This window comes from Zosterops lateralis (genome assembly GCF_965231275.1).
Source record: "Zosterops lateralis genome assembly, chromosome: 20".
NCBI lineage: Eukaryota > Metazoa > Chordata > Aves > Passeriformes > Zosteropidae > Zosterops > Zosterops lateralis.
This window is the reverse complement of record NC_139780.1, coordinates 10,615,193-10,642,350: the sequence shown is the minus strand read 5'-3', so window position 1 is coordinate 10,642,350 and position 27,158 is coordinate 10,615,193. Positions and strand designations below refer to the sequence as shown.

Here is a 27,158-nt window from a genome sequence, read left to right as displayed (position 1 = left end):
CACTGAAGAAAACCCTAAATATCCCAGAGAACACAGGAACCAGCAACGGCAAAACCTGAAGGCAAAACTTGTCCTGATCTCAAAACTACTATCAGAAAAATGTTCTCACAATGTTTGTCTAACCTAGAGAGGGAAGGAAACTGATTACAGCCCTGTTGCTCCCAGCTCTCCTTCCGTCTCTCTTCCCCTTCAGACTCCCTTCTCCTTGCAAAGGGGTTTCCACATCCAAGCCCCTGCCCCAATCCCCACCGTGGTGCCCCAAAGCTGCACTTACACTTGCTGGAAGCACCTCATGCTGTCCAGGATGTTAAACTGCTGCCAGCGCTTGGAAAAGTTCACTTTGCTGTCAATGTAATCAGGGTTTCCCAGATGGACAAAGGTCAAGTCCTGCAGAATCAGGCCTCTGAAAGAGGGAGAGGGGCAGCAGCCAAGAGAGTAGGCAAACAGACACAGAGGTTAGTCACACAGGGCAGGGTGGCCAGCCAAGAGGCAGTCCAACAAAATCCAACAGCCTCCCACTGCCACCAGAATGGCAACCTTATCCAGAGGGAAATATTCCCCAGCAGCAGATCCAAAGGTTGTTTAGATGCAAACAGCCCCAGCTGGCCACCCTGCCCCAGACAAACTGCTCCAGAGAGGGCCCGAGGGCTGATGTGGCACGCTGCTGCCTTACCCCAGATGTTGGGCTAAAAGGCAAGGGCTGAGCTCAGCAGCAGCTGCTGAGAAATCCTTGAAGGAGCCATTTTAAGGTGCAGGAGCAGTGGCAGAGGAAGGAAGTGGGCACTCACAGGTAGGGGATGCAGGGGGGCTCCACATCAGCCAGGGCCGCTCGGTAGGCACGGAAGGATGAGGAGCTGTCGATCAGGGTGCAGTACTCAGCCAGACCCTGCAGGACACAAATCCTCTGGTGACACCCCTGCTGCAAACTCATTTTCTTTGTCACCTCCCCTCAGAGGGCCACACAGAGCAGGGAGTTAATGCCATCCTGCAAACACCTCCACCTGATTTACTCAGCCCAACCCTGGGGTGTTCATGTGGAACATTGCTGCCTTCAGCCTCCCCAAGCCTTGGGCTGCAGGAGCAGGAAGAGGAGGAGAAGGAGGAGGCTCTTCTCCCCTGTGACTGTGCTGGCACTCCTGCAGCTGTCAGAATGCCCAGCCACACTGAAGGCTTTCAACACTGTGGCATTTTACCCACTGGAGAGGAGTTATCCACCATCCCTGCACCCAGGGACCCTGCTGAGATATAAAACCACTCAGCTGTTTCACACATAACCACACTTATCCTTCCCCCAAAGATCACAGGCCCCACTGCTCCTCACCTCTGAGGTTTGCTTCTGCCACTCCAGCCTTCGGATGGGTGCAGAATCCAGTGCAGAAAGAATGGCCAGATAGGAATTAAAATTATTCAGCTTTCGTAAGTGCTGTGAAGAGGGAGAATAGGAGAATATTCCAGTTACTCAAGAGCTCTGAAAAGCCTTCTAGCATCCAACAGCTCTACCAAGCAGAGGGTCCCAATCCCCTCCTCCTTTAAGCAGCAGTGTGTGATTCACAGGAAAAACCAAGCTGGTACCTTCATAATCTTTATAAATTTAAGGAGCAGCCTCTCTCGGTCCTGGGCTTTCTCTTGTAGCATAATTATTGAACGGACCCTGGAAGAACAGACAGAATAAAAGATAAACCTACTTAAGCAGAGATCAGATTTTCTCTTGTTTCATTAAGAAAACTGATCACTAATAGGGATGGGTCAATACAAAAAAGTTCACAATACCTACAACTTAAATGGAGCACTCTAATCCATAGCAAAGACAGGATTATTTCACAGAGTGCATTTATTTGCAAGGGGAATGTTTGTTTGAAGAGCTCAGTGATACTGATAATTAATTCCTCAGGATTACAAGGCCCTCCCTAACCCCCCTGATTTTATTTCTGCTGTGCTCTAGGGTCTTAGATGAGTGCTCTGCATCTACCTCCTGGCCAAAAATACACATTATCCCATTTGTAAAAGAGGAACCCAAGTCTATGAAGAATACTTGGAACATTTGCAAGGCATTGGAGGTTAGGCACAGTTCAGTGCCATGGCTGTTCCGAACCCCTTACCAGTAGGACATGTTATTAAAGTGCTCTGTGAACTGTGTCAGGTTGGGACTCTTCTCTTCATTTTGTTCCTTTGCCCAAAGCAAAACTTCTGGGATCTGCCAAGAAAGAAGAGGAGAGGGGTGGGAAAATACCACACATTAAAATAGGATTTCTACCCCAACATTCCCAGTTGCAGCCTTTGTTCACAGCCACTTGCTGGCACAAGATCAGCTGTGTCCTGCAATCCAGCAGGTGTTTGGGAGAGCTGGCAGGGAATACCAGACATTGCAGAAGGTCCAAACCCTCCCACTGCCCTCAGCCCATCCCCATCTCTTTACCTCGATTTTATAGAAGAGTTCAGCATCCAGCAGGGTGAGCTGCTCGGCTATTTCATGACTGTGGAAATCATGCAGTGTCCCTGGCCTGTGGAAAACAATGAGGAAGTACAAAGGCTCAGAAAATGTGACCTGTTTTTTTATCTTCCTTGTATTTTGAACTGAGGAAACTCTTGTGTTCCCAGGGAAGTTTTCCCTGGCTCTCATAGGACCCAGATATGGTTGTGTTCCCCTTCCCTGACCTGGCTGCCACCCCTCTGGCCGCGAGAGGTTTGATGGAGTTGGCGTAGCTCAGGATTTTCTTCTGATCCACTTTATCCAGGATGTTCTTGCGCAGCACCCTGGCCAGGCTCAGCTCCCCACTGCACACCAGCCGGAACACCAGGTCCATCAGCAGCTTGAGGATTTCCTCTGTCAGTTCCACCAAGCTGAGAGCAAGATGGAAAATGCAGGGAAGGCATCAGAGCTAAGACACTGAGCTATGGGGTTTGTATCTGTACAAGACTTATTGCTCTTTCCCACAAGTAGAATTGGGTGACTGAAATTCCTCTTCTTCTCAGCTCCTCCTTTCCCAGAGATTCTCCTTTACTTGTTATTTTAAAAGCACTGACCCAATTAGGACACACAGAAAGAATCTGTTCTTCCAACACCAGAGTTCAGCACTATAGGTGTCTCACTGGTCGGGGTAATTCAGCTGTCATTATAGATGGGGTTAAAAAAATACATCTTCCCTAAAACCCACATTTTCCCAGCTGCCAGATTTCTGTGAGTTACTGACTCTGCATCCCAAAATGAAGAAGACAACTCACCACAGCTCATCCACCACTCGCACCAGCACGAAGAAGGTGTTCTTACTCACTCGCTTCTTGAACGTGTCTGGGAAGTGGCAAAACTTCTCATATGTTGGTTGCAAATTAAAGAATCAACTCAGTGTAGCCAGACCAGCATCAGTGCAATTCCCAACTGCCTCGAGGAGTCATAAAATCATGGAATGATTTTTGGAGTGGATGGGACCTTAATAATCATCCAGTTCCACTCCCTACCATGGGCAGGGACACCTTCCACTGTCCCAGGTTGCTCAGAGCTCCATGCAGCCTTGCCTTGGACACTTCCAGGGATGGAGCAGCCACATCAGAACACCACACCGTTCTGTCCTGATGGAAGCTGGTGTTCAGTTTCCAGGAGATAAGAGACACTGATATGGCTCTAAGATGGCATTAAACTGACACCAGCTACTGGTAGCAGGGGGTGTGAGGAGGTACTTATACCTCACAGAATTGAGGGCAGGTGTACCCTGAAATTGTTCTCTCTAAGGTGAAATTTAATGAGCAGCACTTCCCTGCAGTGATCTCCCCCACTGGTGTGTGACATCTGGTCTCAACAGATCTCAGATGTCACCTCCACCTTCATCTGCACGGACAGTGACAGGAGTGACAGCACAGGATGAAAAGCCTTCTGCCAGCTGGACAAAGGGACAGAGAACAAGGTTCTCAGTAAGGCAGCACTTGCAGGGGCCTGCAGGGATACCCCAGCTGGGACTGTCACCTGGGCTGAGCCGTGCTGTGTCCTTGGCTGCTGATCCCAGCTGCAGCAGTGGCTCTGCTGCAGATGGCACTGACGAGCTGCAGCAGGACATGGTGACGTCAGGCTCCCTCTGACGTGGGTGCACAGCACCAGAGCCACGGGGCCTGGGCACCCAGGGACACAGACCCTGCCCCACTCTGCTGCCAGGGAACAGAGCCAAGGGCAAGGAATGGCAGCAGGGTGCTCAGGAAGAGGCCTCCTCCATCCTCTGCCAGGAATGCTCACCCTGCACATCAGGGCCCTGCCTTGTTACCAGCTACAAGCTCAACTCAGGACTGGAAGGCCAAGAGCACAGCATCTTTAGGGCTGAGTTTATTGCAATAAGAGAGAGAAGGTCTTGAAGGTTTAATCACCTCTAATATTAAACTACACCTGCCCACACAGGCAATGCCCACAGCCCCTCTGAAAGGCAGAAGGTTCTCTGGTCCCCACTCTACAAATGAGATGTCCCAAATAAAAGACCAGTTCCCCAGTGACATACAAAAAACCTGAATTGCTCCTCTAGCCTGCCAGGACTCTTCAGGAGACAACTCAGGTCCAGTATCCACTGTGACTGGACCTGCCCTGCAGCAATTCCCATTGGAGAGAGTGGAGGTGAAAGAATTCCTGCCTGGGACACCATCAGAGCCAGCACATCACTGACCCTGCTGCCAGCAGGCTTTTCACCAAAAAACTTGCCACTAGCTCCCTTCAAGATGACCACCCAGCTCTGATTCCTGGAGGGAATGAACTGCCACTCATATAAGGATATCTGTACTGCAGCTTCTTGATGAGCTCTTCAGGGGTAATAAATGTCCTGTATGTAGTCAGAAAGGCTTCACAGTACAGCACCAGATCTAGGCAAAAAAGCAAGAAAGCCTCAGTCAAGCCTGCTTTCAGAAAAAGAAGCTTCTTGTAAGGTTGAATTCAGATGTACAGAGGACACATTTTGGCATGAGTGAACTCCCCAGAAATGCTGTGCTGTTGGTCCTTACCAGCAGATGGACCCTTTGACATAAGAGCAGCAGTGACACTGCCCTGTCCCCACCCGCCTGGCCCTGGCTCCCACTGGCAGCACTTGGGCTTGTGCCTCATAAAAGGGTCAGTGAAAAACACCTGCCTGTGGGACAGGAGCTATCAATAATGTGTCAAGGAAAAATGCAGTTCAGACCTTGGGGATGCTTTAAAAAGAAGATCTGATGGCAAGAGGTGATGCCTGCTCTGTCTTTGGTGCTCAGGCAGGTCACTCTGCCCTCCCAATGATGAACACATGTGTTTCAACACATGCTGTAGTGCTGCAGATCCTCTGCCCTTGCTGAATTCCAGGAAATCCATCCCAGGACAGTGTAAATAGATTATTTCCAGCCAAAAGAAAAGCAAATTGCACTGCAAAAACTGATGCTGCCCCACAGAGATGTGGTGGATGCAGTCAGCCTGTGCTAATTCATTTGCAGGACAAGATGCTGTAGAGCCTGGAATTGCAAAGGCTTTGGGCTTTATCATGGGCACGTAGGATGAAATTTGAAGAAGCACAAATTGCAAACAAGATTGCAGATGTCAGGTCAACTGCAGAACACCTGCAGTTCCAATGTCTGGTCACTGTGGACAGCAGTGCCAAAATGGGAGCATTAGGCATTATTCCCAGAATGGAGCAGGGGCACAGCAGCAGGATGTGCAGTGGAGGGCACCCTGCCCCCGCCAGGAGCACTGCACCAAGGGCAGACAGGGGAAGAGCTCCTGTTGTGCCTGCCCAGGCTGGGCTGTACATGCAGAGCCTGTTCCACCCAGGACAGGCATCACCCCATATCCACGTGCTGTCAGAGCCAGGCACTGCTGGGAGCTGGGAAGGAGCAAGGCACAGAGGGAGAGCTGTGCCTCTCTACCTGCAGTGTTTCTTTTGGCAGGAACCTCACCTTCCTCCTGCTCTTAAATCAGGGAGTGCTGCTGCCTCTGAGATACAAACAGAGGCTGGGTGGTCACATCAGGGGTGAGCTCCAGGCCTTGTTCAGCTCTAATCCTGCACTCACAGCAAGTGTGTGTGGCTGTGAGCTCTCCACTGACCAGATTTTATTCCTGACGACCACAGGTCTCTCTTTATTCCTTATGTCATTTAGCTCTTTCAGAAAACTCAAATGGACAAGAAGCATCATGCAACAGGGCGTGGAGCTACATTTATTCTGGGTTCCCATCTGCCCAAAAGGCAATGTGAGGTAATACAGCTGGTCTGCTCTGGCACTCGAAGCGGCCAAGAAATTCATCTTTAAAGGAAAGCCTCTTAATTCTACCCCTCTGTGCCGTTTGGCTGATTGATTTACAAGCCCCGAATTCTTCTCATTGTAAGCTTAATTCATTAACCCTCTCAGTCACCCAAACAGTGGGTTTGCATAGCACAAATTCCTCTGTGCTCTGTTCAGCTCCATGCCTTGGCAGCGCCTGCGAGGCCGAGCTCAGGCACTGGGAGCTGTAACCTCCCTCCACCCAGCCCTCCACAGCTGCACCACTGGGCACAGAAAATCCTGCTAGAGCTTCTCCCAGCTCTGAAAGGTTCCTCACAGCTCTCACCCCACTGCTTGCAGAACCCTCAGAGTTCAGGAACTGGAGGTACAGCACTCACCCCCTTTTCTGTCTTTCAATAGAAACAGTAGGGAAGTTCTTTGTTGTGATGCTTGTTCCAGAGAACAGAGTTTCTCTATCCCACTTTCAGCATATTTATAAGGGGTATTTCCACCATCCCATTTAGACTGTTTTCTATAATATACATTTCCAGTCTTGGCACAATCAACTGCCTCCTCCTCTCTGGTGTATTCCTAATTTTGGTCCTTTCTGCCTTTCTAGATCCCATGCCCAATGCAGACTGGGAAACACAGCTGTCAGGGGAAGGATTTTCTTGCAAGCTGAATGGTGCTGGTAAGTAATTGCAAACATCTTATGCTACAGTAAAACCCCTGTCATTTAAAAATGTACATGAAAGATATTTCCCCTTTGACTACCAACCTCTAAACTACGAGCGCTGAGTGATTCAGAGGGTTAGTGTTTTGCCTCCCAGGAGATAAGGAGATCAATCCTGGTTAAGGCCATCAGCACAAATGTGTTTGGCAGGTTCAAATCGCTCTCTGGAAACACTGCAAAGGCTGTCTTTGCCACAGGTCTTGGAAAGGAGCTGCTTCATGTGTGTGGTGACTGGGTTTGGACAGATGAAGAGGGGTTTTAACAAATCTAGGCTAAGAGTTGCCAACGTCCCTTCTCCTCCCCCACATCTCTTCTTTTGTACTGTGGATTCCCTCTCTGAACTGGTCTGGGTGGTTCCCAGGACACAAGCGGTACAGAGTGGGACAGGAGGTAGCACAGTAAATTGAAAATTTATGGGGTGTCAGCAGAGCAGCTCCTGAACAGCCTCCCCGTGCCCACGGGTACTGCATTAAACCCAAACCAACATCCCTTTTTTCCTACTTTGATGCAACAATCATTCCAGTAACCACTGCCCTGAAGTTCAAAGGACAAGGAGCACCACTGGAAACAGGATCCAGGTACAACAGGCTGGTCACACCCGCTCTGACAGAAGGCAATGGCCCAGCTCAGCAGGTACAGGGACACAACACAGCACTGTCACTGGTGTGCCTCATCTTCTAGACCCAGGCAAGGGCTGGGAGGAGTTAATCCCATCCCTGCTGCTAAATGGAACCACCAGGCGCTTATCCAGCTTACCTCCATCTCCCAGAGATAAACACAACCCCCCAGGCTCAGAGGATCCTCCCTGCAGACTCTCCCCCAGCCCAGCTGTCTGTGGCCCTGGGGCAGAGGACAAAGCTGTGCCAGGCTGTGCCCCCAGCTCTGCCCTGCTCCCTCCCTGTACCTTTCCTGTCGGTCTCCGTGGCGTGCACCAACAGAATGTCTCCAGATCCACCACGGACATCTGGCCCATCATCGCCCTGCAATGGGAACACAACCACGTTAGGCACGGCCCAAGCTCCCCTAGGCCTGGTTTAAGATCCCTAGGGTTTCAGCTCAGCAGCAACTGGCAGCACACACAACGTTCCTGGCACTGCTCACAGCACAAGCTGGGACGTGGACTTCAGTGCTGGGATAATCCTGGAATTTGAATAGAGCATTTGGTGTCCCAGATGAGGAGCTGGGCTGATCCTTACTTGGGGTCTCTGACTCCTTAAGTCCAGGTTGTGAAGCTCAGTGAAAGCTGAACCTTCTGCCCAGTGGAGAATGAGCAGAAATGCCACAAATACTCCCCAGAAGACCATTAACAGGGCAGCAGCACTGTGTGAACTGTCTCAAAGTGCAGGATCACGTAGCACAGTGGCTGTGGGGTGGGAGGTCATGCATTCAACTCGCATGTTCCTGGAACATCAAAACCCAGCGAGTTAATTCCCTAATCTGGAGCCATTTGGCCGGAGGTCACCTGAAACGATCCAATAACTGGCAGTGGAAAACAGCCCTGCTAATTACTTGACCCCTGCATTACCACTCTCTAAAACACATCTTTCTTCTAGCTACTGCATTTCACAACTTAAAATATGCAAAACTGATCCACCACTCAGCCAGCAGTTCTCACACTGCAGGAAGCAGCTCACAATGACAGTTCTATACTACTTCAAGCATATAGATTACAAAGAAAATAAAGAAAAAAAAAGACACTAAGACACAGATCTGCTAGTCCTAAATGTTCAGAAATCACTGATTTTTAAATGTTTTTTAAAGGAAACAATCCGTCAGAGGAGGCTGGAGCTGTGTCTGGCTTCCCTTAGGAATGTTTTTATCATTTCAACATGCAAAACAGTGAAAACAATTGTGGATCAAAGCCATGGAGCAGCTCTGTCTAAGATGTGAATTTTTCAGGGGACCCTCTGGCAAGACTCATGAAATACTACTTACAGAACAGGTAAAAGCTTCTCACTCTCTCCTGCACATCTCAGCTGACCAAAGAACACTCCTAAAGTGCCAGTAAATGATCCATTCTCTCTGTTTTTCAGCCAAGCCCCCTGACAGTCTGAAAGCTTCAAAAGCCTGCATGTTCCCTCCAGCTGCATGTCAAAGACAGCATGGCTCAAGAGCACAGTGAGCAAACCTGGCTGGGAGAGCACCCAAGGCTAGACACAAAACTATTTCTCTAACACAGAAACAGTTCCTTTGGCTGCTTCTCCACATCAGTAACATCATGTCCTGCTCATTCACCTGCTGAACCTGCTGTCAGAGAGAAAGGCCAGCACCATCACCCACACTGGGATTTACTGTGCTCAGGCTCTCAGAAGATTCATTTCAGACTGTCAGAGGCTGAAGAGGTGGGAAGGGGCAGACTGGGAAAAGGGCACAGGCTGGTTTTTAGGGAGACCCTTTGTTAAACCCTCACTCACTGCTGGTGCTCCCTGCCTGTACCAGCATCTCATATTTTAACAGCAGCCTTCACACACACTCTACTTCTGCTGCAACCTAGTTTTTCCTATCAAATAAAAGGTGATGCCTTGTTTCTGCACACAGAGAATCAGATTTCATCTCAGAGTAAACCAAAGAATATGAAAACAAACCCTGAATGCACCTACCTCTTGCTTCAGTGTTAACCTGGACATGATTTCACTGTGGTCAATAAGGGACAGCTCATCCACCTCTTCCTCCAGCTGTGATGACTCCAAAGTATCTAGTGACTGTGGCTCCCTGTGGAAAAAAAAAAGGGAAATAACCTTCATCAAATGACAGTAAGTACACAGACACTCTGGAGGTAAATCTTTTGCAAACAAGCTCGAATGTCTGGCTCTAACTCTGTTGCTTTGTGCGTCTCTTGAAAAAGAGAAAGATAAACCTTTAGGACCTGAACACTTGTCTGTCTGCATTTCTGGCAGACAGGATTTTACTATAAGTACACACTTCCATGTCTCCTTAATCCACCAAATTTTTAGTGCACACAAATCTAAGCCCTTCCTCAAGTGTATAGAGACTGAGCACACTCTGCACATACACATCTTAGTTAGTTCATGACCTGCTGTGCTGAGACAAGGGGAGATGACAGGCTCTTGTTCTGCAGGAAAATAGAGCAGAAAATCATGACCATTTTTTAGGTGTACATCCCCCTCTAGAATTCCTACCCCCAAAGGCTGGCACTCTTGTGCCAGGATATGTCCTCCTGTATTTCTAAAAAAGTAAAAAAATAAAGTACTTATGTTTCCCATAACCTTCCCCAGGCACAGGCCAAAATCCCATGCACCATCAGTACTTTGGGCAGATAGTGAGCTTTGCAGAGCACTCTTGTGTTGTCTCCTTCACTGCAGGGATTAAAACCCTCAAACCAACTGCAGGAAAATGGGGGAGGGAAGTTGACTGTCACACACAAATCAACGCTGTTCTCTATTTTTGCTTTAGAAATGCAACTGCAGAGCAATCTCGAGCAGCAGGGAAGCACTCATTCCACTCCTCCTGAAGCCCATCTGTTACAGCTTGCACCTCTTCATTTATATAGGCAAATGACAACTAAGAGCATTAGAAGGGATATAAAACCTCCTGCTCCGGGGCCTCAGCCAGCCTCTAACTAGCAGGGTTAGAAAGAAATTTCCCTCTGGAAGACTATTCCAAACAGCAGTACAGACTCTTTTCACACTTTTCCCTGGAAGCAGGAGGGAGCAGCCAATGTCAGTGACAGCACTGCCACTGAGGATGGCTAACACAGGCTGCATTAACCCCTATGGGCTCCTTGAGTTCAGCAAGGATAATCTTGCCAGGATTCTCCTCGTTCAGCAGGATCCCACCATGCAATGGCTGTGCAAAAAAATTTGGCTTAGAAATTTAGACAACATGGAGGAGGTTTAGGGCAGACCAGGCAGCTCCAAGGATGGTTTGGCAGAGGGAATGTTGGGGCTCTGCACCCTTTGAAGCTGGAAGGACACCAGGGAACCAAGGCTCACCTTTCAGCACCATCTTTGCCCTCCTTCCCCATGGCACTGCTGTTCAGAGCAGAGTCTTTGGAGTGGCCATCTTTGACAGTGGGAGATTCCTGCCAAGAGAAAGGAGTTTTTCATCATTACACGAGGTCCTTGAGCCCAGCCAGCCTTGCATTTACAGTCTGCCTGCCTCTAAATGGCCCTTTACTGTAAATTTCTACAGAGCGGTTAAAGATTGATGCAAGTTAATGCCAAATGCCAGGAAAACACAGAAGTTAATCAGACAGGAAATTTGGGACCATCTCTGGAGACCAGTGTAATTAGTACTGTTTGCTTTCAACATTGTGAAATGATGCTGAAAGTTACAACACAAGTCAACTGTTGTCTTGGATTTTAACCCTCTCGTGACCTTTTATTTTTCCTCCAGCCCTTCCTGTTGAAATACACTTTGCCTCCTGCTTTAATCCAAACAGACACAATCAGCTCTAAGCTCTCCAGTTTCAGTTCCCCTCCTGACCACAGCCCCCCTGCCTCAGGGGATGGATGCTCACTGCTCCCTATGTCCCTTCTCTCCCATCAGAAGAGGTTTTGCAATGATGCAATATTTCCACTCCACGACTCAGGGCTGTGGAAATGAGGCTAATGTAAAAAAGCAGAACCAGCTGAACCCGCGGCATGGAACAGCAGGTAGAGAGCTCAGAGCAAAGATACAGCATTTTAAATTAGCCATTTATTAAGGAGACAAATAGCCATGAACAGCAAATGGGAATATTAATCCAACAGTGTTGGAGTTCAGAATTATTTAACATCATGCAGAGTGAAGCTTGGAAATGCAACCTAGTGAACAAACTGAAACCACCTCCATGCTATCCACTCAGCATGGAAACACCCTGCTGAGCCTGGGTTTCTTGGTGTCTGCATGATTTTTCCAGACTCTATCTGTAACCCCCTTTGCTTCAAAGTTGAGAACCCGCTCACAGCTGCTCAAAAGGATGGGCCTGCCCAGATGCGTCTCCTGAAGGGAAGTGATGGGAGCACTATCTCTTGGCGTATTTAACACCACCATGAATAAAGGTCTTGGAGACATCCTGCAGGAGATGTGCCTTCCAAGAGGAGGGCAGGCAAAAGGATCACCACGGACTTCTGCCAGTTTCCTATGACCCAACAGGAAGATGGGACCTTCCTGGAATGGAAAATGCCCTGGCTCCTCTAGGAAATAGCTAAGATACAAGGCTCGAGTAAAGGAAGAAACAGTGTGTGTGAGTACAATGCTAAATCAATCATTTACTTTGCAACCAAACAGTGAAGGAGAAAATAAATATTTAGTGCAGAAGGCTTTCTGTATTAAAATAGGGAAGGCAAAGCAGTTACAAGAAAAGATGTGGCCCCAGGATGGCAAAGGGTGCAGCTCTCTGGAAGGGAACTTCACATAAGCAGCTCCAAACAGCCAGCAAAGCGCAGAGGAAACAGCGTGGCAGGAAAAGCCATCCCTGACTCCTGTCAGGGCTCAGCGTGACTCCAAAAGCATCTCCTGCTCTGCATCTGAACCAAGAGGGCCCCCAGACCTGCAGCCAGGAGTGGGCAAGCAGAGGGATGGCTGGGGAGCTGGGGCAGCAGGACAGACAGAGAGCTCCAGGGTGTGCAGAGGAGGTCGGCATGCACCGGGCAGCCCCGCCGGGGTCCGGCCTCTCCGGGCTGTTACTTACTCCTTCAGAGCGAGGGAGTTCCCCGTTGCTCTGGCCAGAGGAATACAGATTGACATATTCACCCTCACCAGCCTCCTCACTGGCGTTTTCACTCTGAGGGAGACAGGATGAAAGGAAATCTGTGATGGTGCCCCCCACCAGTGCTTCACGGCAGAGAGAACCTGGGAGCAGAACTCCCCTCGGCAGCTGCTGTCAGCTCCCTCGGAGCTGTTCTCTGTCTCTGTGGCCAACAGCAGCCACTGAGGCTGCACCATCCTGGGGGTCATTAGTTCTGGCTATGGAGGACTATCCTGAAGGCCCTGGCCAGCAGCAGTCACTGCTTTGCAAGAGCTGTGGACTCCAGGTGAGACTGCCAAGGTGCACCAGGCGGATTTCAAGGTGCTGGAAGCGGAATGTTCTGAGCTGGACACAGAACTCCTGTCCTACCCTACCCCTGCTGAGTGTAGACCAGCCCTGCAGCCCCATAGGCACCAAAGGTGTCCCCCAAACTAGGTTACAAGCATGGACTAGACCCATCAGGCCAGAATAAACCAAACTCGAGGCCTTCTGGGATATAACAAGGACCCAGTGCAAGGAAGATGCAAAGCAAGGTCATGTCCAAAGCGTGAAAAGCTGCACATTTACTCTGTAATCAGTGACCCTCTTCCAAACTTGGCAGAGAGGCAGCACCAGCATGCCCTGTGCTGACAGCTCTAATCCCATCAACTCTCGGCTTCGCAGCGGACGAAAGAGGAACTGTCTTGAAAATGAGGCGTTCAAAAAAGTATCTGTAATGGACAGACCTGCTCAGTGATGTGCAAAGTGATCTGGGGACCTCGAACTAGCAGAGTGGGAACAGTGTTAGCCTAACTTCACCAACATGACAACCTGCCACCAAGCACACAGCTGGGGCTGACGGAAAATGGGAAGAGCGGGAACCTGGAGAGAACAATAGATTTTATGCACAGGAGAGACAGAGCTGGACTGTACCCACTGCTCCTGGTGACTTAGGAGGGTGCAGGTGGCAACTACAGGATGTGAATTGCTGTTAGGAGCCTGCATTTAGTAACTACCAATCTCACAAAACACTCCTTTACCTCCCTCAGCTTTGTTCTACAATTGCAGGAAGCTACAGCCAACTCTCCCCTTCACCAGCATTTGACATTTTGTGTTTCCTACATACGTGTAACATTTTCTAAAACCTGCTGAGGTTGTCCATTTCTTTCTGGCTATTTCCTCTCTGCAATTCACTAGACTAGACCACAATTTAGCATGTATTAATGCAAGACACATTTTCTTAAAAAAAAAAAAAAAAACAAAAACCAAAAAAAACCCCAACAAATAAAGGGAGCCTTGCGTTAAGGCGCATTATCAGCTCTTTGGATAGTCTCACCGAAGGCGTCTGGAGAGAATCAGTGAAAGAGGTTTCAGAAGGAAGGCAGACAGGAGCATTCCCATTAAAGCTGCTCTCCTGAGAAGAGGAGTTTGGCACATCCACAGTGCTGGGTGACTGGCTGGCTGCAGCGGGCACCGCTAGGTCGGGGCTCTGGGATAGATGGACGAGCGGAAAAGGTGGGGTGGAGCAGGAGGAGGAGGTAGAAGAGAGGAAAGGAGGTATGGAGACTTGGTTGTGAGGCACAAAGTCCTGGGAGTAGGACCTAAACACAGATTTGTACTGCAGGATGCAGAGACACAACACAAAAACAAGGAAGATGGGGAAAGGAAAAGAGACAGACAAAAGAAAAAGTAATTAGATTGGCAGCAGCATAGCAGTGACAGCACAAGGCATTTCTAACACAGGCAGCACTATTTTACCATCTACACCCTAGACCAGGAATTGCTACGTGGGATACATCAGCCAGGCTTTTCCTGGAGAGGCGTGTTCTTGCACCACCAGCAGCCTGGCTGCTCATCTCACAGAGGGAAAGTGAGCAGCAAGGTGTGACTTGCAAGTATCCAGCCTTTGCTAGGCAAGAGAAAAACCTGGATATGTCAGAATTGCTAATGCAGTGACCCTGAGAATCACCTGAGTGGAGGAAAGAATGTGAAAGCACAGCTCTGAGCATGCTGGAAGTATCTACATAGAGAAAACTACTCCAAGTGCTTGTTGCTTTTCTGGGATTTTCCACAGGATCCAAATTTAAGATGCTTTTTGCTCCAGTCCTGTAATTTAACAGCGACTGTGTCAAGTCTGTTCCAGAACACACAGCTCCCAGGGAGGAGTAGCTGGATACTGCCTTCAAAGTTACACTGAAGGATAAAGAAGATTATGCTGCTACTCCTTCCCATTCGTGAAAAACAGGGAGCAAAAATGGTAATTGCCCTCTGGAGTGATGAATTCCTTATCAAACCGATCCTTTAATGCAGTGCTTTGAAGAGTCAGCTGAAGAGATGAAAAGAGATCATCTGCGTAAAGCTTTATTTCACTATCTCTCCTAATCATCAGATTACTGTTCAGATAATATTAAACAGGGTGTAGTGGGAATATATTGTGCCAAGAAAAACAAGAGCAACCCTCTGTCTTTTAAACATCTGGTGCTAGTATGATTTGCCATCGGAGTAAGTCCAAAACAAAGCTGACAACCATTAAAAAAAAAGGCAATAACGCTAAGTCTGCTGGAGAGGAGTTTATTTTAAAACCTGCAAAGCTGGTTATAGTCAAGTGGACTGAAAGAAGAATCACATCATCCAAAAAACCCCAGGCTGGAATGCAGTTGTGGCACTGCTCCATTGAGGGATCTGCTGCAGAAGGACAGTGTAGTATAGAGCTCTCAAGAAGCACTGACACAACTTGCTCAAACTAGACTGAAAAGCGACACCACTGTGATGTAAAAAGAAAGGGAATCAAAAGCAGGAATTGGAGAATTCAGGCTACATTTCCTAAGGGGAGTTGAACAGGTAAGAAAAAGCAAAGCTTAGTCCATCACCTGAGCCCCAGCAGCAGCAGCACCCAGCTCAGTAGTGGTATTTTTGTTTCTATCCAGGAAAAGATGTGGGCTTAAAAATCTAAACTGAGAACAGCCTCAGGCCAGAAGCCTGGTCAAAAAATCTTTTCCACTACAAAGGAAAGGAAATGTAAAGTCATGTCAATGACTAGACTTTTACTTTCCACCACCTTAATCCTTTAGTGGCTGTGCGTTGTGCCTTGTGTGGAGTCCAGCAGTGCTCTGGGTATATTCTCAGGGCCCAAAACCAATTGCAGGCCACAATACAGAGGAGAGGAGGGGGATGCTTTGGAAAGAGAGCTTAAAAGACTACTGAAAAAATAATTAAAATGCAAATCCCCACCATGTGCCTGTGGCTAAAAGGAGACTGGCTCTAGGACAGGCTCCTCTCTCTTCCTGCGCACTTCTTTCCGGATGAGCAGCGCTGGCTCCAGGGACACTGTCAGCTTTTGGAGCTGCCTCAGTAACAATGACAAGACTAATCTCTGTATTTACTTTCTGCCTGGATAAATGCTCTACATTATTCATTTTCACTTGCATGGCACAAACCACTAAATCCCTCCTAAGACGCCAGGCTCATGACATCATCTTGGCTCAGCAGATTCATTATGCCTGCCTGGTATTTCATGATCTCACTGGCATTAATACAACAACGATCACCCCAAGTCCCAGCCTAGACCCCAAACCACTGTTCAACAGCTCAAGAAGGCACTCAAAAAACTGCTGTGCTGGTAACAAGATCCTTTGCTCCTGCAGAGGAAATAATTAGCTCCAGCAGAAGCTCTGTGCCAGCTCCCCCATTGCTGGACTTCCTGCACCCACATGACACAGGCGGCACACACTGTCCTTCACTTTGTAGTTGATGGACATCTTCCACCCAGGAGGTCCAAGGGGTTTTGTCCCTGACCTGCTGAACCCAGAGGAAAAGCCAGGCTTTTGCAAGGCAGCAGTGGAGCTCACGCAGGGCAGGAGTGAAAGGAAATGAGTGACCTCATCCAAGTCACTCTGGGACAAGCAGAGCCCTGTGTGAGGCGCTGGCAGGGTTAGCTCAGGGCAGATTCTGCTTCCCTCCCTGCAGCCTGGACCAGCAGCTCAGAGAGACGAGTTACTGCTTCTGGGGCAGGAACATTTGTACAGCTCTTGCCTCGAGGAGTTTCACACACGTTAATCCTAATTTGAAAGCAATTTAGACCTAAATGTAACATAACATTGCAGAAATTTTAGAAGTTTGAATGCAGATAAGTCAGTATTGACAATCACTGTATGTTTCTCTCTACCTGGTCTCATATTACATCTTCAGAACAACTTCTTGGCATGAGATATGTAGAAAATGCCAGTTTAAGGCCCAGGTACCAATGAAAATGCATTAATCTTCATTATGTGATCCGTGAACAATCATTTAAGGATGCAGACAGGCACTCAGCATGCTGTTAACAAAGGGAACAGTGCAGAGAAGCCTTTGGTGTGCTGGCATTAATTAGTCAGCCTGCTCTCAACTTCCAAGCTTGTCGTAAAGTTGCATCTTGTAGAAAGGGAGCCAGGGAGCCCCCTCCTTCCTCCGGAGCCTGCAAGCAGCTCTGGAATTCCAGTTATGCAGCCGTGCTGGGACAAAAGCCAAGAGTTGAGGCATACTTTTCAAAGGGAAAAAAAACCCACCCTGCAGTGGAGATGATGTCCATATGGCACCCATTCCTGCTGCTCCCAGTCTGACCCAGCCCAGCCAGCAGCTGCCCCAGGAATTGCAGCAATGGCTTCCACAGGATCTGGGTGTTGTCCATCTCCTGGAAGCCTTGTCATCCTCTAAAATAAATACTTTTCTTGGGAGGGGACAGTCCATTCAACACAACTGTCACAAGGAAACAAGCCATCCTTTAGTGCTCCCCCCAAGAGGCAACAGTTTATCTTGGAAAGAAATCAGTGCTGGTTTTAATCAGCTTCTCAGAGGTTTCCTGCAGGGTCAGTAAGGCCTCGGTTACGGCTTCATGGACACAACCTCCTACTCCATGGCTTTGCTTAAAGTGAAGCATTTCCAAATAATTTCTGGGAAAGCTACAAAACAGGGTGCAACAGGAATCTTTGGGAAAGGATGCTCTCCTGTACCCAAACTCTGGCCACACTGCCAGCTCCCACCATAGGGCCAGGAGAGGGGCTCCCAGCATGAACAACCCTGAGCTATGACAGCAAAGAGCTGAGACAGGGAGAAGAGAGAGCTCCCTCTCCTCTTACCTGTGCAGTGGTTTTTAAAAAAAACCCTTTTGCCACTTGGGAAGTGCTTGCACAAAGCAAGCTTTGAGCTGGGAGCAGTCTAGTCTCCTGGGAACAGCAGGAAGCAAACGTGCCTGGCCCTGAACATTTACCACACACCGTGACACACAGAGGTCTCCCAGAGACAGCATCTTTCAACCTGTTCAATTTACTGCCTTTGATTTTTTGCAATGGTGAATATTTCAGAGCAGCTTTCCATCATTAGAAGCTTTGTTCCAGGATGTCCCAAAGGTCAGTGACATTCTGGCTGTTTATTTGGATTGTACGGCAGGAGATAAACACTCTAATAGAAAACTTATTTCAGGAGTGGTGCTTCTTCACAGTCACTAGGAATGGCTGACCACAGCTAACAGGGAGACAGGGATATATATGCACAAAGTCAGTGGTTGCAAGTTACAGCAGTCTCCAGCCCAAATCTAAAGTTGAATTCAATTATATGGCTTACAGAGCATCTGCAGCATCAGCAGACAGTCTTTACCTTTTAAGCACAGCCTTCTCAGTTACCCTATGGACCTCTGCCAAATTAATCTGCCATCCTGCCAGACACTCCCAGATCAGGTAGAGCATCAGACTCCCAAAGTATGAAGCTATCAGAGGAAAGGATCAATCTTTTAGATCTCCTCTGCTAATGCTATTAAGGGAACTACATGGGCAACATGCCAGAACTGGATGCCCAAACTGTAACAGTACAGAATTATGTTCATAAAATGCTGGGTGTTGCAAAGTCGTTAGACCCTAAGAATATAATTGCACAGACAACTATTGGAAAAGACTTCCTATCTCATGACACAATGCTGGGCTTCCAGGTACTTTTGCTAATGAGGAAGGAAATGCTCCTGCAATGAATGGCTGGAAACACAAGCTGCCAACAGAATGGCTTCAAGCACTGCCACAGGAAGGGCAGCAACTCCTCAGGCTGGAATGTTTCTTAGCAAGGCTTCTGACCTGGCTGCAGAGCTGACTTCCCTGGTTTTAACTGATGGTTAGCAAAGTAAAGGGATGGATAGGGGTTGTTGTGTCTCCTGGCTTCTGCATGAGAAAACACAAAATCCAAACTTTTCCTTGTGAAGGAGATATCCCTGCACATCTTTGCAACAAAACAAATAAGGGGGCAGCAGAGGAAGAAAACATTAGTAAGATTTATTAACCATGCTGTCATGCATCCCTCACTGGAAAATATCAGAATTCAGTTCCATCTACAGCATCAACTCTTTAGCTTGTGGACAAAGCCTCCAGATCAAGATGGCAGATCTGGAAAAAACAGAATCCAGAGACCAAGGCAAGACTTCTAAAAAATCAGTCACACGAAAAACATGGGGTGTGTGGCCTATGAAGTCAACATGGGACTGGTTAGAGGACTAGAAAGACCTACAGAGACCCGCAATGTTCCAACTGCAAGAGGAATGTATGAACCCCCAGAGAAGTGGTTTTCAGCAGCAGGATCCAGTGATGCCAGCAGGCAACAGCACTATTAATACCAGTGTCCAGGCCTGCCATGGGCAGTGGAAATGATCACAAACAAAGAAGGAATGCTAAACAGGAAAGGCAAAACAATACCTAAGTCAGAGCAACTGTTTAAAGGGATGCAAATCTTTCCAATCCATCTTCCCTCTGCTCCAAATTAAGGAGTCAAGACCTGAGGACAGAAACGAACAAACACATCACGACATCCTGGCCATGGTTTGACTGAGGCTCCCACCATATGAGTGAGAACAGCTCAGTCCCTGCTGACGGCCAGAGCCTGGTGTGTGCTGCAGGCTGGAAGTGAGCTACAGGAATGGGAACAAGGCAGGGAAAACATGGGAAGCACATGTGTGCGTTGTGCACGCCTCTAATCACTTATCTGACCCCCCTCTTCCTGAACATACGTTAGCACACACACAAGAAAGAAAAACAGTTGCTGTGAATGATCTGTGCACTTGCTCAATTTGCTCAAGAATGGTGAGAACAAGTGAGAACAGAAGCTCTGAACTGGAGCTTTCATAAGGAAATCACTTGCGCCTTCTGCTGGAATCTGACAGCCAATTGATTTCTGGAAAATTCCTGGAAATGTTTCTTAATTAAAAAGAAAACATAAGAAAAAATCCAACATTTTGAGAAAGGCAACTTATTTCTCCACAGCAAAGGATGCAGCCAAATTTCCACTAATGGCACGTACGTGCCTTGGAGATACAACTGTTCCTTGTTTCAGTGAGGAAAAGCTTCCACAAGACTTTCTGCAGCCCTTGGCTGGAAAACGTGTGGATGGGCAGCAGTGGAGCTTGTCCGGGATGATTTCCTCTATCAGTCCAGAGTTCTCCAGCTGCCAGGAAGTAACAAGATTTCAAGATCTGATTATTCCTGCTGCTCGGATACCTGCCCACCCATTTCCAGGCAAACAGCACAAGGATTGATTAAACCAAGGGACAGCAGCTCTGTGCTTACAAGAAGAAGGGAGGGAGGTGATCAGCTGGGGAGAAACTACTGCCAACCATAATCAAAGACAATGCCTTCTTGTTGCAAACCTTCTTTCCCACTGCTCAGAACCTTCAAAAGAGGTGGGAATCCGTTGAATTACTCTTGCCAGTACAGTCCAGTTGTCCTCCCAATGTGGGATTTAATGGCTCAGCTGTCCATGGGATGGAGAACATGATGCAGTTCCTTAAAACACCAGCCCACACTACCAACACAACCCCAGCCGGCACAGAGGCCAGACACAAGTCAGACTCGTTTAAAAAACAGCTCAACTTGCCAAACCTATGAGGTCTGATCCAGTTGCTCAAGACCTGCCTCTATCCAGTAAAAGCTATTACCTCTGACACAATTTCCTGCAAAGGAGGGAAAAGCCCAATTAAGTGGGCTGACAGAGCAGCAGTGGCAGCTGGGCTGCAACAGCCCCTGCAGTGCTGACTGGAGAGAAAGGAGTCAGGGCTCTCAAAAAATTCATCCATTAGAAATTAAAAGATGCTCTGAACAACTTCACCTCTTTTCTGCTGTCTGAAAACAGTCTTGTTAAGCTGTGTAAATCAGGAGCAAGGCACTAATCCTTCACCTGGAGCACAGAGTTGAGGGGATTACAAGCAGAACGTGGTGCAGGCTCAGCCTCCCTGCTGCTGGCACATGAACAGATGGGGACAGGGACAGGTCCTCCCTGGGAGTGACTCCTGTGTCCTCTCCAGGCCAGTCTCCAGGGAAGGAAAAAAGCACAGGACACTTTCTAAAAACTGGCTGCACCTGCAGGGCCCTGCTGACACTGGGTCAGTTGACAGCCATTGAGTTTAGCAGCTCGGACTCCCTGGTATTGATCCAAGGAGGTTTTTGCTTCCTGTGCAGAAGGAATAACAATTTATGTAGGTGACATATAATTTCAGAAGATCTGATAGCCACTGCTGCTATGTGGGTACACAAGAGCCCACTGCTCAGCTGGCAGTGCCTGAAAGGTGTGCTCTCCCTGGCACTGAGTCCCTCGCTGGGGCTGGTGGCAGCTAATGCTGATTTTTGCCAGGTTTATTGTTCACCAGCACTCCCTTGAGTGGCCTTTCACTAGGGAGAGAGAGAAAAGAAGACAAGAGACTATGAGGAGCAGAGCAGCATCCTGAAGTGCTACTGGTGCAGCTCGTGGCATCCCTTGAGAGAAACCTCCTGGAGCAGATTGCAGGAGGGGCTCTGGTCCTTGCAGTGCTGATGGAGGGTGTCACCCTGGGAGGGATCCAGACCTCCACAGCTGTTTCACATCTCTGTCTTATTAGGGATAGGGGAAATGGGATAAACTGTGGTTATGGTATTACATGGGTCAGCTATGATGCATGTAAGGACATTGGTATTTTGCAGCTCAAAGAGACACTTGCAGAGTGAAAATCTCATTTTTGGCTGTGAAAAAAGTAGACCAGATAGAGTAATGAGAAACTATGAAATTATCCTACTTTAAAGGCACTAATGGAAAAAAAAATCACCATTTTAAATCCAGCTTATTTCCTTTGTGCATTTGACAGTGCACTGTCTCACTGCTCCTCATGCTCCAGCCATTTATTTTACCCCTCACCAAATCCTTGAAAAAACGAGTAAGAATTTTTTAATGAAGTTTTAACATTTCTTAAAATAATATATTCACAGTAATGTAGCCCAAAGTGAGATGAGAACAGGTCAGAGCAATTTAATAGGTAGTAACTATTTAATCCAACAAGGACGCTCTTTTAAATCAAAGTGCCCATGTATTTTTAGAACATTACAGAATCATATTTATAGCCTCTCAATTAAATCAAAAATAGTCAAGTACTTTCATCCAGTCCTACAGCTCCATGTTTTGCTTGCAAGGACCACTACCAAGTAAGAGAGCTGTACAATTCAGGACTCTTACTTCAAATTTTAGAACTGTTTACCACAAATTTATGCAAACACTAACCTTGCCACCCCTCAGTCTTTTCATCTGTGCAGCAAAGCTGTGATGCTGCTCTCTCTCACACAAGTGGAAGCCAAAAGCTTTAATTCATGGCTTGTGAAGTAGGTCTACTTGTAAAGCACTTGAATACTTTCTTCTTCTTTGGACCAGTGATTATCACTAATTTTTAAAGAATGAGTAAGTGCTGAAATGGGAAGATAGCAGTGGCACAGTGGGAAGATACTGTTTTCAAACATTTATTATTAAACTAATTGAATACTTCTGAATCTTCTCAAGTCTTGTCTGATAATTTCTTCTCCAGGAGAAGCCTAATTTACTAAACATCCAGGTCACTGTCAAAAAATAGTGTATTCTCAGTTGTCATCACATGGCAATCAGAGCATAACCACATAGTTTTACATGCAAACAAGCCCCACACTGATGAGCTCGTGGAATCCCATGATTGAGTTTAATTTCATTATATTAACACTTTGCTATTACTACCATTTAATTTAAGCAGCTGATCAGAGATTTAAGCAGTGCTCTAATACTATTTTGATTTAAATGATTTCCAGCTTCTCCTGCCATTCTTTCTTCAGGCTGCTCACAAGTGCTGTAGGAGAGAAAACTCTGCTCATCCATCAGCAAATCATACAAGCAAACTGAGCTTGTTTGGGACCATGGAAACGTGAAGGGAAGCAGACAGGAAAAATGAGATAGAAGATCTAGTAGAGGCCATTTTCTAGGAAAAAAATTAAAGAGCTACAGCCCCTGTTCCACATGCTTGATTGAATCCTTGGATTTTGGGGACAGCATCTTGGCCAGGCTCACACAGCAGCCTTTAATTGACTCATCCACATCACTGGCATTATGCAATGGGACAAAAAGACTTTGCAGCTCCAACGTGCAGCCTGGGGCACACAGAGGTCACAGGAGTGTGCCTGGCACAGCTCTCCTTCTTCAGTCCCCCCACCATAAATATCAGTATGGACATGGAATACAAAGAAAGTTACACCTCCCCTGGCTTCACTTGGTGAGATTTACACTTGGTGAGATTTACACACCATTTCCCCCACGTGGCTGCTGACTACAGGAGTCCAAAAGCCCCCCAAAGAAACCTCCACCTCCAGCAGAGAGGACAAGCACAGAATTTGCACACAAGTGATGAGCAGTAAGACAATACCCAGAGAGGACTCACCGAGTGCACAGGAAAGGAGCTGTGCCGGCTGAGAAAGGAGTTAGAGACTGACATAGTGAGGCCCTGAGTGGCACCGCAGTCCTCGGGAGTGAAGGGCACTTTAGGTGGCTGGACACAGTAGGAGACAGAAGAGAAAGAAGAGGCAGCATAGGAGGCCTGCTGAGGAGAGGGGGAGAAAGCAGGAGACACAAGACACAGAGAAAGAGAGCACAGAAAAGGCTTGTAAAACAATGCATATAATGGCTGGCTAAACAAACAGCCGTTCATACAGTTCATCAGAGCCACACACACCAATATGCCTTTCTTGAGCTCAAGAGGCACGACAAAAATCACAATTCAAATCTTCTTTGTTTCACAAATCCCTTAAAAAATGAACTCCTGCCTCCCCCTCCCTGCTCACCCGTGGACAGCTGCTGCCAGCACAGACAAGCTGCTCCTCGCTGCCCTTTTCAGATACCCAAAGGAGGAACTGGCTCTAAGCACACAATTCTTGCACACTACTATTATTTTCTGGCAACCTGCAGATTGGGAATTTGGCCTCTCCAGTGTGAGTCATGGATCCTCACTGTGAGACTGGGTGACAGTGACATCCTGCCATTTCCCTGTCCAATCCAAGGTCATAATCATTTGCACAGGAGGCACCTATTACACTGTAAGTGACAAATCCTGGCAAGGAATTTCTCCTGAATTCCCCTATGGTAAGGACACTCAGAGAGGATAAGGTATATTCAGGCTTTCTCAGACTTGTTGAATCAAACATACAACATAAACATAAAATCTTATTTTTGATTAAGATCTGAAGCTGACAAGAAAGGACTTCCTCATTATTATATTATAGAGGAGTCCACCCAGCAAAACTTGCTGCTACTAGAGTAGCTGAAACCCATTTGATTTGCCAAATCAAAAACTCCCAGGGCAGCAGGAGCAGAGGAACAAGAGTCTGGAGGCTTTTAGAGGGATTGTTCAATAAGCCATCACCTTTCTTGCACCTCCTTCCCAACAGAGGGATGAAGGGTGGGAGGCTGCTCTTGAAGCTTTGCTTCAGGGGAACTGCAAGCAGCACCTTGATGGTATCAGTGTGTAAAATGACAAGAATGGCCAGCAGGCAAAGCAGGGACATCTTGGCTCTCTAGATAATGATGAAAGGGAAGCAAAGAAATGCTTTGCTTCAGCCAACAAATTCAAGACAGGAGCAGAATTTCCCTTTTGCACAATGGCTGCAGTAGACAGCTGTGCTTTGCAGACACTGATCATAGGCTGTGCAGCCCAAGCCACCTCTGGAAGCATCACTGGAGTGCAGCCACCTCCAGGAGGGGAAGGTAGGCAAGGGACTGCAAGGTACAAGTGACAGTGCAAGGGTCACACTGGTGGGGTCCAACAGACCCTGAGGAACTGCCTGATCCTCTAGAGATGAGTCCTGTAGACTCTCTGGTTGTCCCTGCAAAGCAAATGGGATGCCAGCATTTAAGATCTTGCCCCCACAAAGAATTAATGCATAATACTCAGTTCAGCTTAGCAAAAAATGTCACTTTATCTTTTTAGGACTCCTACTTGCATCACAGGAATGTAGTTATGCAAATCCCAAAATTAGAGTTAAAAAGTAAATACCCTGGGACAGTCAAACTTTAGCACATACAGCATGAAGAAATATTGCAAGAGTCACCCTCACAATGGTAAGACCACGGCTCTGTTCCCACATTTCCTCTCATTTTGTTAATGCCATGGCCAATTTAAGTAAGCTACATCACAACAGAAGATTTTTTTTTTAAACAGAACAAATAAGATAATTAATATAAACAAAATATCTTAGGTTGGAGTTGGGAAAAAAGAAAAAAAAAAAAAAAAAGAAAAAAGAGAGAGAGAAAAGAAATGAAAGGAAAACCCTGAAAAGGAAATGGGACAAAATCCCACTCTCCATTGAGGTTGGAAACAAAACTGTTGCTGCTATCACTGAGGTCAGGATTTCATCCCCCACATGGAAAATGGTCCTTTCTGTGCTGTTAAACCCACCACCCACATACATGTGGATGTGCCTTTCCGTGCTGGCAGCCTGGGGGGCCAGCAGAACACTGAGAAACAGGTAAAATCCTGAATCACACAAGGGGATTTAACGTGAAGGAAACTACAGTGAAGTAGTGGCTACACCAAAGGTCTGTGCATAATAACATAAAAGCAGTTATTATGTTTAAACAGATATTATTAGTGGCATCTCTGACAACAGTTTCAAAACAGCAGTGGGAACAACAGTGCAGCAATCTCTTGAAAACAGTGCTGCTCAGTGTGTCAAAATCTTCCAAGCAGTTGTCGTTACACAAGCCTGGCACAGATTCAGCCCTGCCATGTGGAAGATGAACATTTCATTTTTAGAGCATTTTAGGACTTTCAAAGCTCATGGGGAAGGGTCTGAACGAGAGGTTAGAAAGCAGCAAAAATGATGCAAAATGCCTAAAACCACGTTCATAATCTGCCAAGGAGCACAATGTGGTAACACCAGTGAGACAACCTCCCACCATCTCTGCCTGTCAGACCCAGGAGCAGGAAAAGCAGAGCTGTTCCTGGGGGCCTGGTGGCCCTGTCAGATGTGTCCCTGAGGTGTCACTCACCAGCTGCCTCTGCTTCGGTGGGAGAGCAGGAGGAGGTGCCAGATCTTGAGGTGCCTGATCTTGAGGGGCGTCTAAGCTGATAAAGGAGTCATTGATCCCGTAGACTTCTCTGAGGTACTTGTTCTTCTTCTGGTAGATGTGCTCGTTCTGAGGGGTCTGGTAGAACATGGAGGGCTGTGGCTCTGAGTAGTCTTCCACAAACTGCATGTAGGCCATCACTGCAAGGCAAAGAGAGGTCACACTCACTGCCCTGCTCTGCCATCCCCAGCTGAGGGTCAGAAGGGCAGCCAGGCTGTGCCCCCATGGAGCTCACACAGCTGCCATCCACCTTGCAAATCCAAATATCCATCCTGCAGCCAGCACACCACAACCACCATCCCATGCCACAAATACAGCTGATAATACTCTGCAACCAGTGAGGGCTCCAACCAGCAACTTGAGAAGTCTCATTTACTGATGCTTAGCTCAAATCCTCACGTAATCCATGGCAACTCTGAGAATATTCCTCAACAGCTAATGTCCAAAGTCACCAAAAAAAGCCAGAATAACATCAGTCTGCTTTTTAGGAGTGTAACAATGAAACCTTGACAATAAATCTGTAGTAATTCTTGTGCCTACAGTAAGTCTCATACCTGTAGTCAGCAAGATTTCTAGAACCAGGAGGGATACAGTGTTTTCCCCATTCCAGCAAGCTGATAAAACTGTTATCATAGAACACCTACCTGTGAGACTGTGCCTCTCCCTCAGCTCTTTAAATGCCACTGCCAATCCTGGTACAAAATACTTACTCCTAAAAGTGCCACTGACCATGTGTTCCTACCTCCTTAGCTCAAATCCAACACCCTTTGCTCCAATCCTTTTTAAAGCAACTTACCATCTCCAATTTTCAAATTCAACTGATACACAAACTTTCATGAGACGTGGCTCAATAGAAATGTTAAATGGGATCAAACCTTGTCTAGAGGATCCTTCCATCTGTACAATATTCCTTCCAAAATCTATGAAAAAATCCACACAGGTCAGCCTAGGCAGCTCTGACAGAGGATTAATTACAGCTGCAATATTTTAGTGTTGGACGGGGAGGATGACATCCATTGCCATAGAAAGACTACTACAAACTCACCCCCATTATTAAGGATCAGAAGTGTACTGAGTAATTTAAAACAAAGAAAGAACTTCCTTCTGTACACCCGAGAGCACGAGAAACAGATGTATTTAAGTGTCAAGGGAAGGACTAACCAAGGCCTTGTT

General features: G+C 47.3%; 1 protein-coding gene across 5 annotated transcripts in view; it reads right to left on the bottom strand.

Moving 5' to 3' along the window:
- Nucleotides 1–27,158, bottom strand: part of RAPGEF1 (Rap guanine nucleotide exchange factor 1) — an 84,838-nt gene that overhangs the window by 4,000 nt on the left and 53,680 nt on the right. For 3 of the 5 annotated variants that reach the window (XM_083875839.1, XM_083875840.1, XM_083875838.1), the window contains 14 exons: nt 25,908–26,125; nt 12,561–12,653; nt 10,879–10,967; nt 9,526–9,637; nt 7,830–7,905; nt 4,749–4,833; nt 3,223–3,315; nt 2,656–2,841; nt 2,417–2,501; nt 2,100–2,194; nt 1,573–1,651; nt 1,322–1,423; nt 789–886; nt 275–403 (listed from right to left, as the gene is read on the bottom strand). In XM_083875839.1, coding sequence (XP_083731965.1) covers nt 275–403; nt 789–886; nt 1,322–1,423; nt 1,573–1,651; nt 2,100–2,194; nt 2,417–2,501; nt 2,656–2,841; nt 3,223–3,315; nt 4,749–4,833; nt 7,830–7,905; nt 9,526–9,637; nt 10,879–10,967; nt 12,561–12,653; nt 25,908–26,125 — 1,540 coding nt within the window. Of the gene's footprint in view, nt 1–274; nt 404–788; nt 887–1,321; nt 1,424–1,572; nt 1,652–2,099; nt 2,195–2,416; nt 2,502–2,655; nt 2,842–3,222; nt 3,316–4,748; nt 4,834–7,829; nt 7,906–9,525; nt 9,638–10,878; nt 10,968–12,560; nt 12,654–13,932; nt 14,215–23,304; nt 23,464–25,907; nt 26,126–27,158 lie in introns of all 5 variants that reach the window. The other 2 variants (XM_083875842.1, XM_083875841.1) reach the window with 2 other exon arrangements.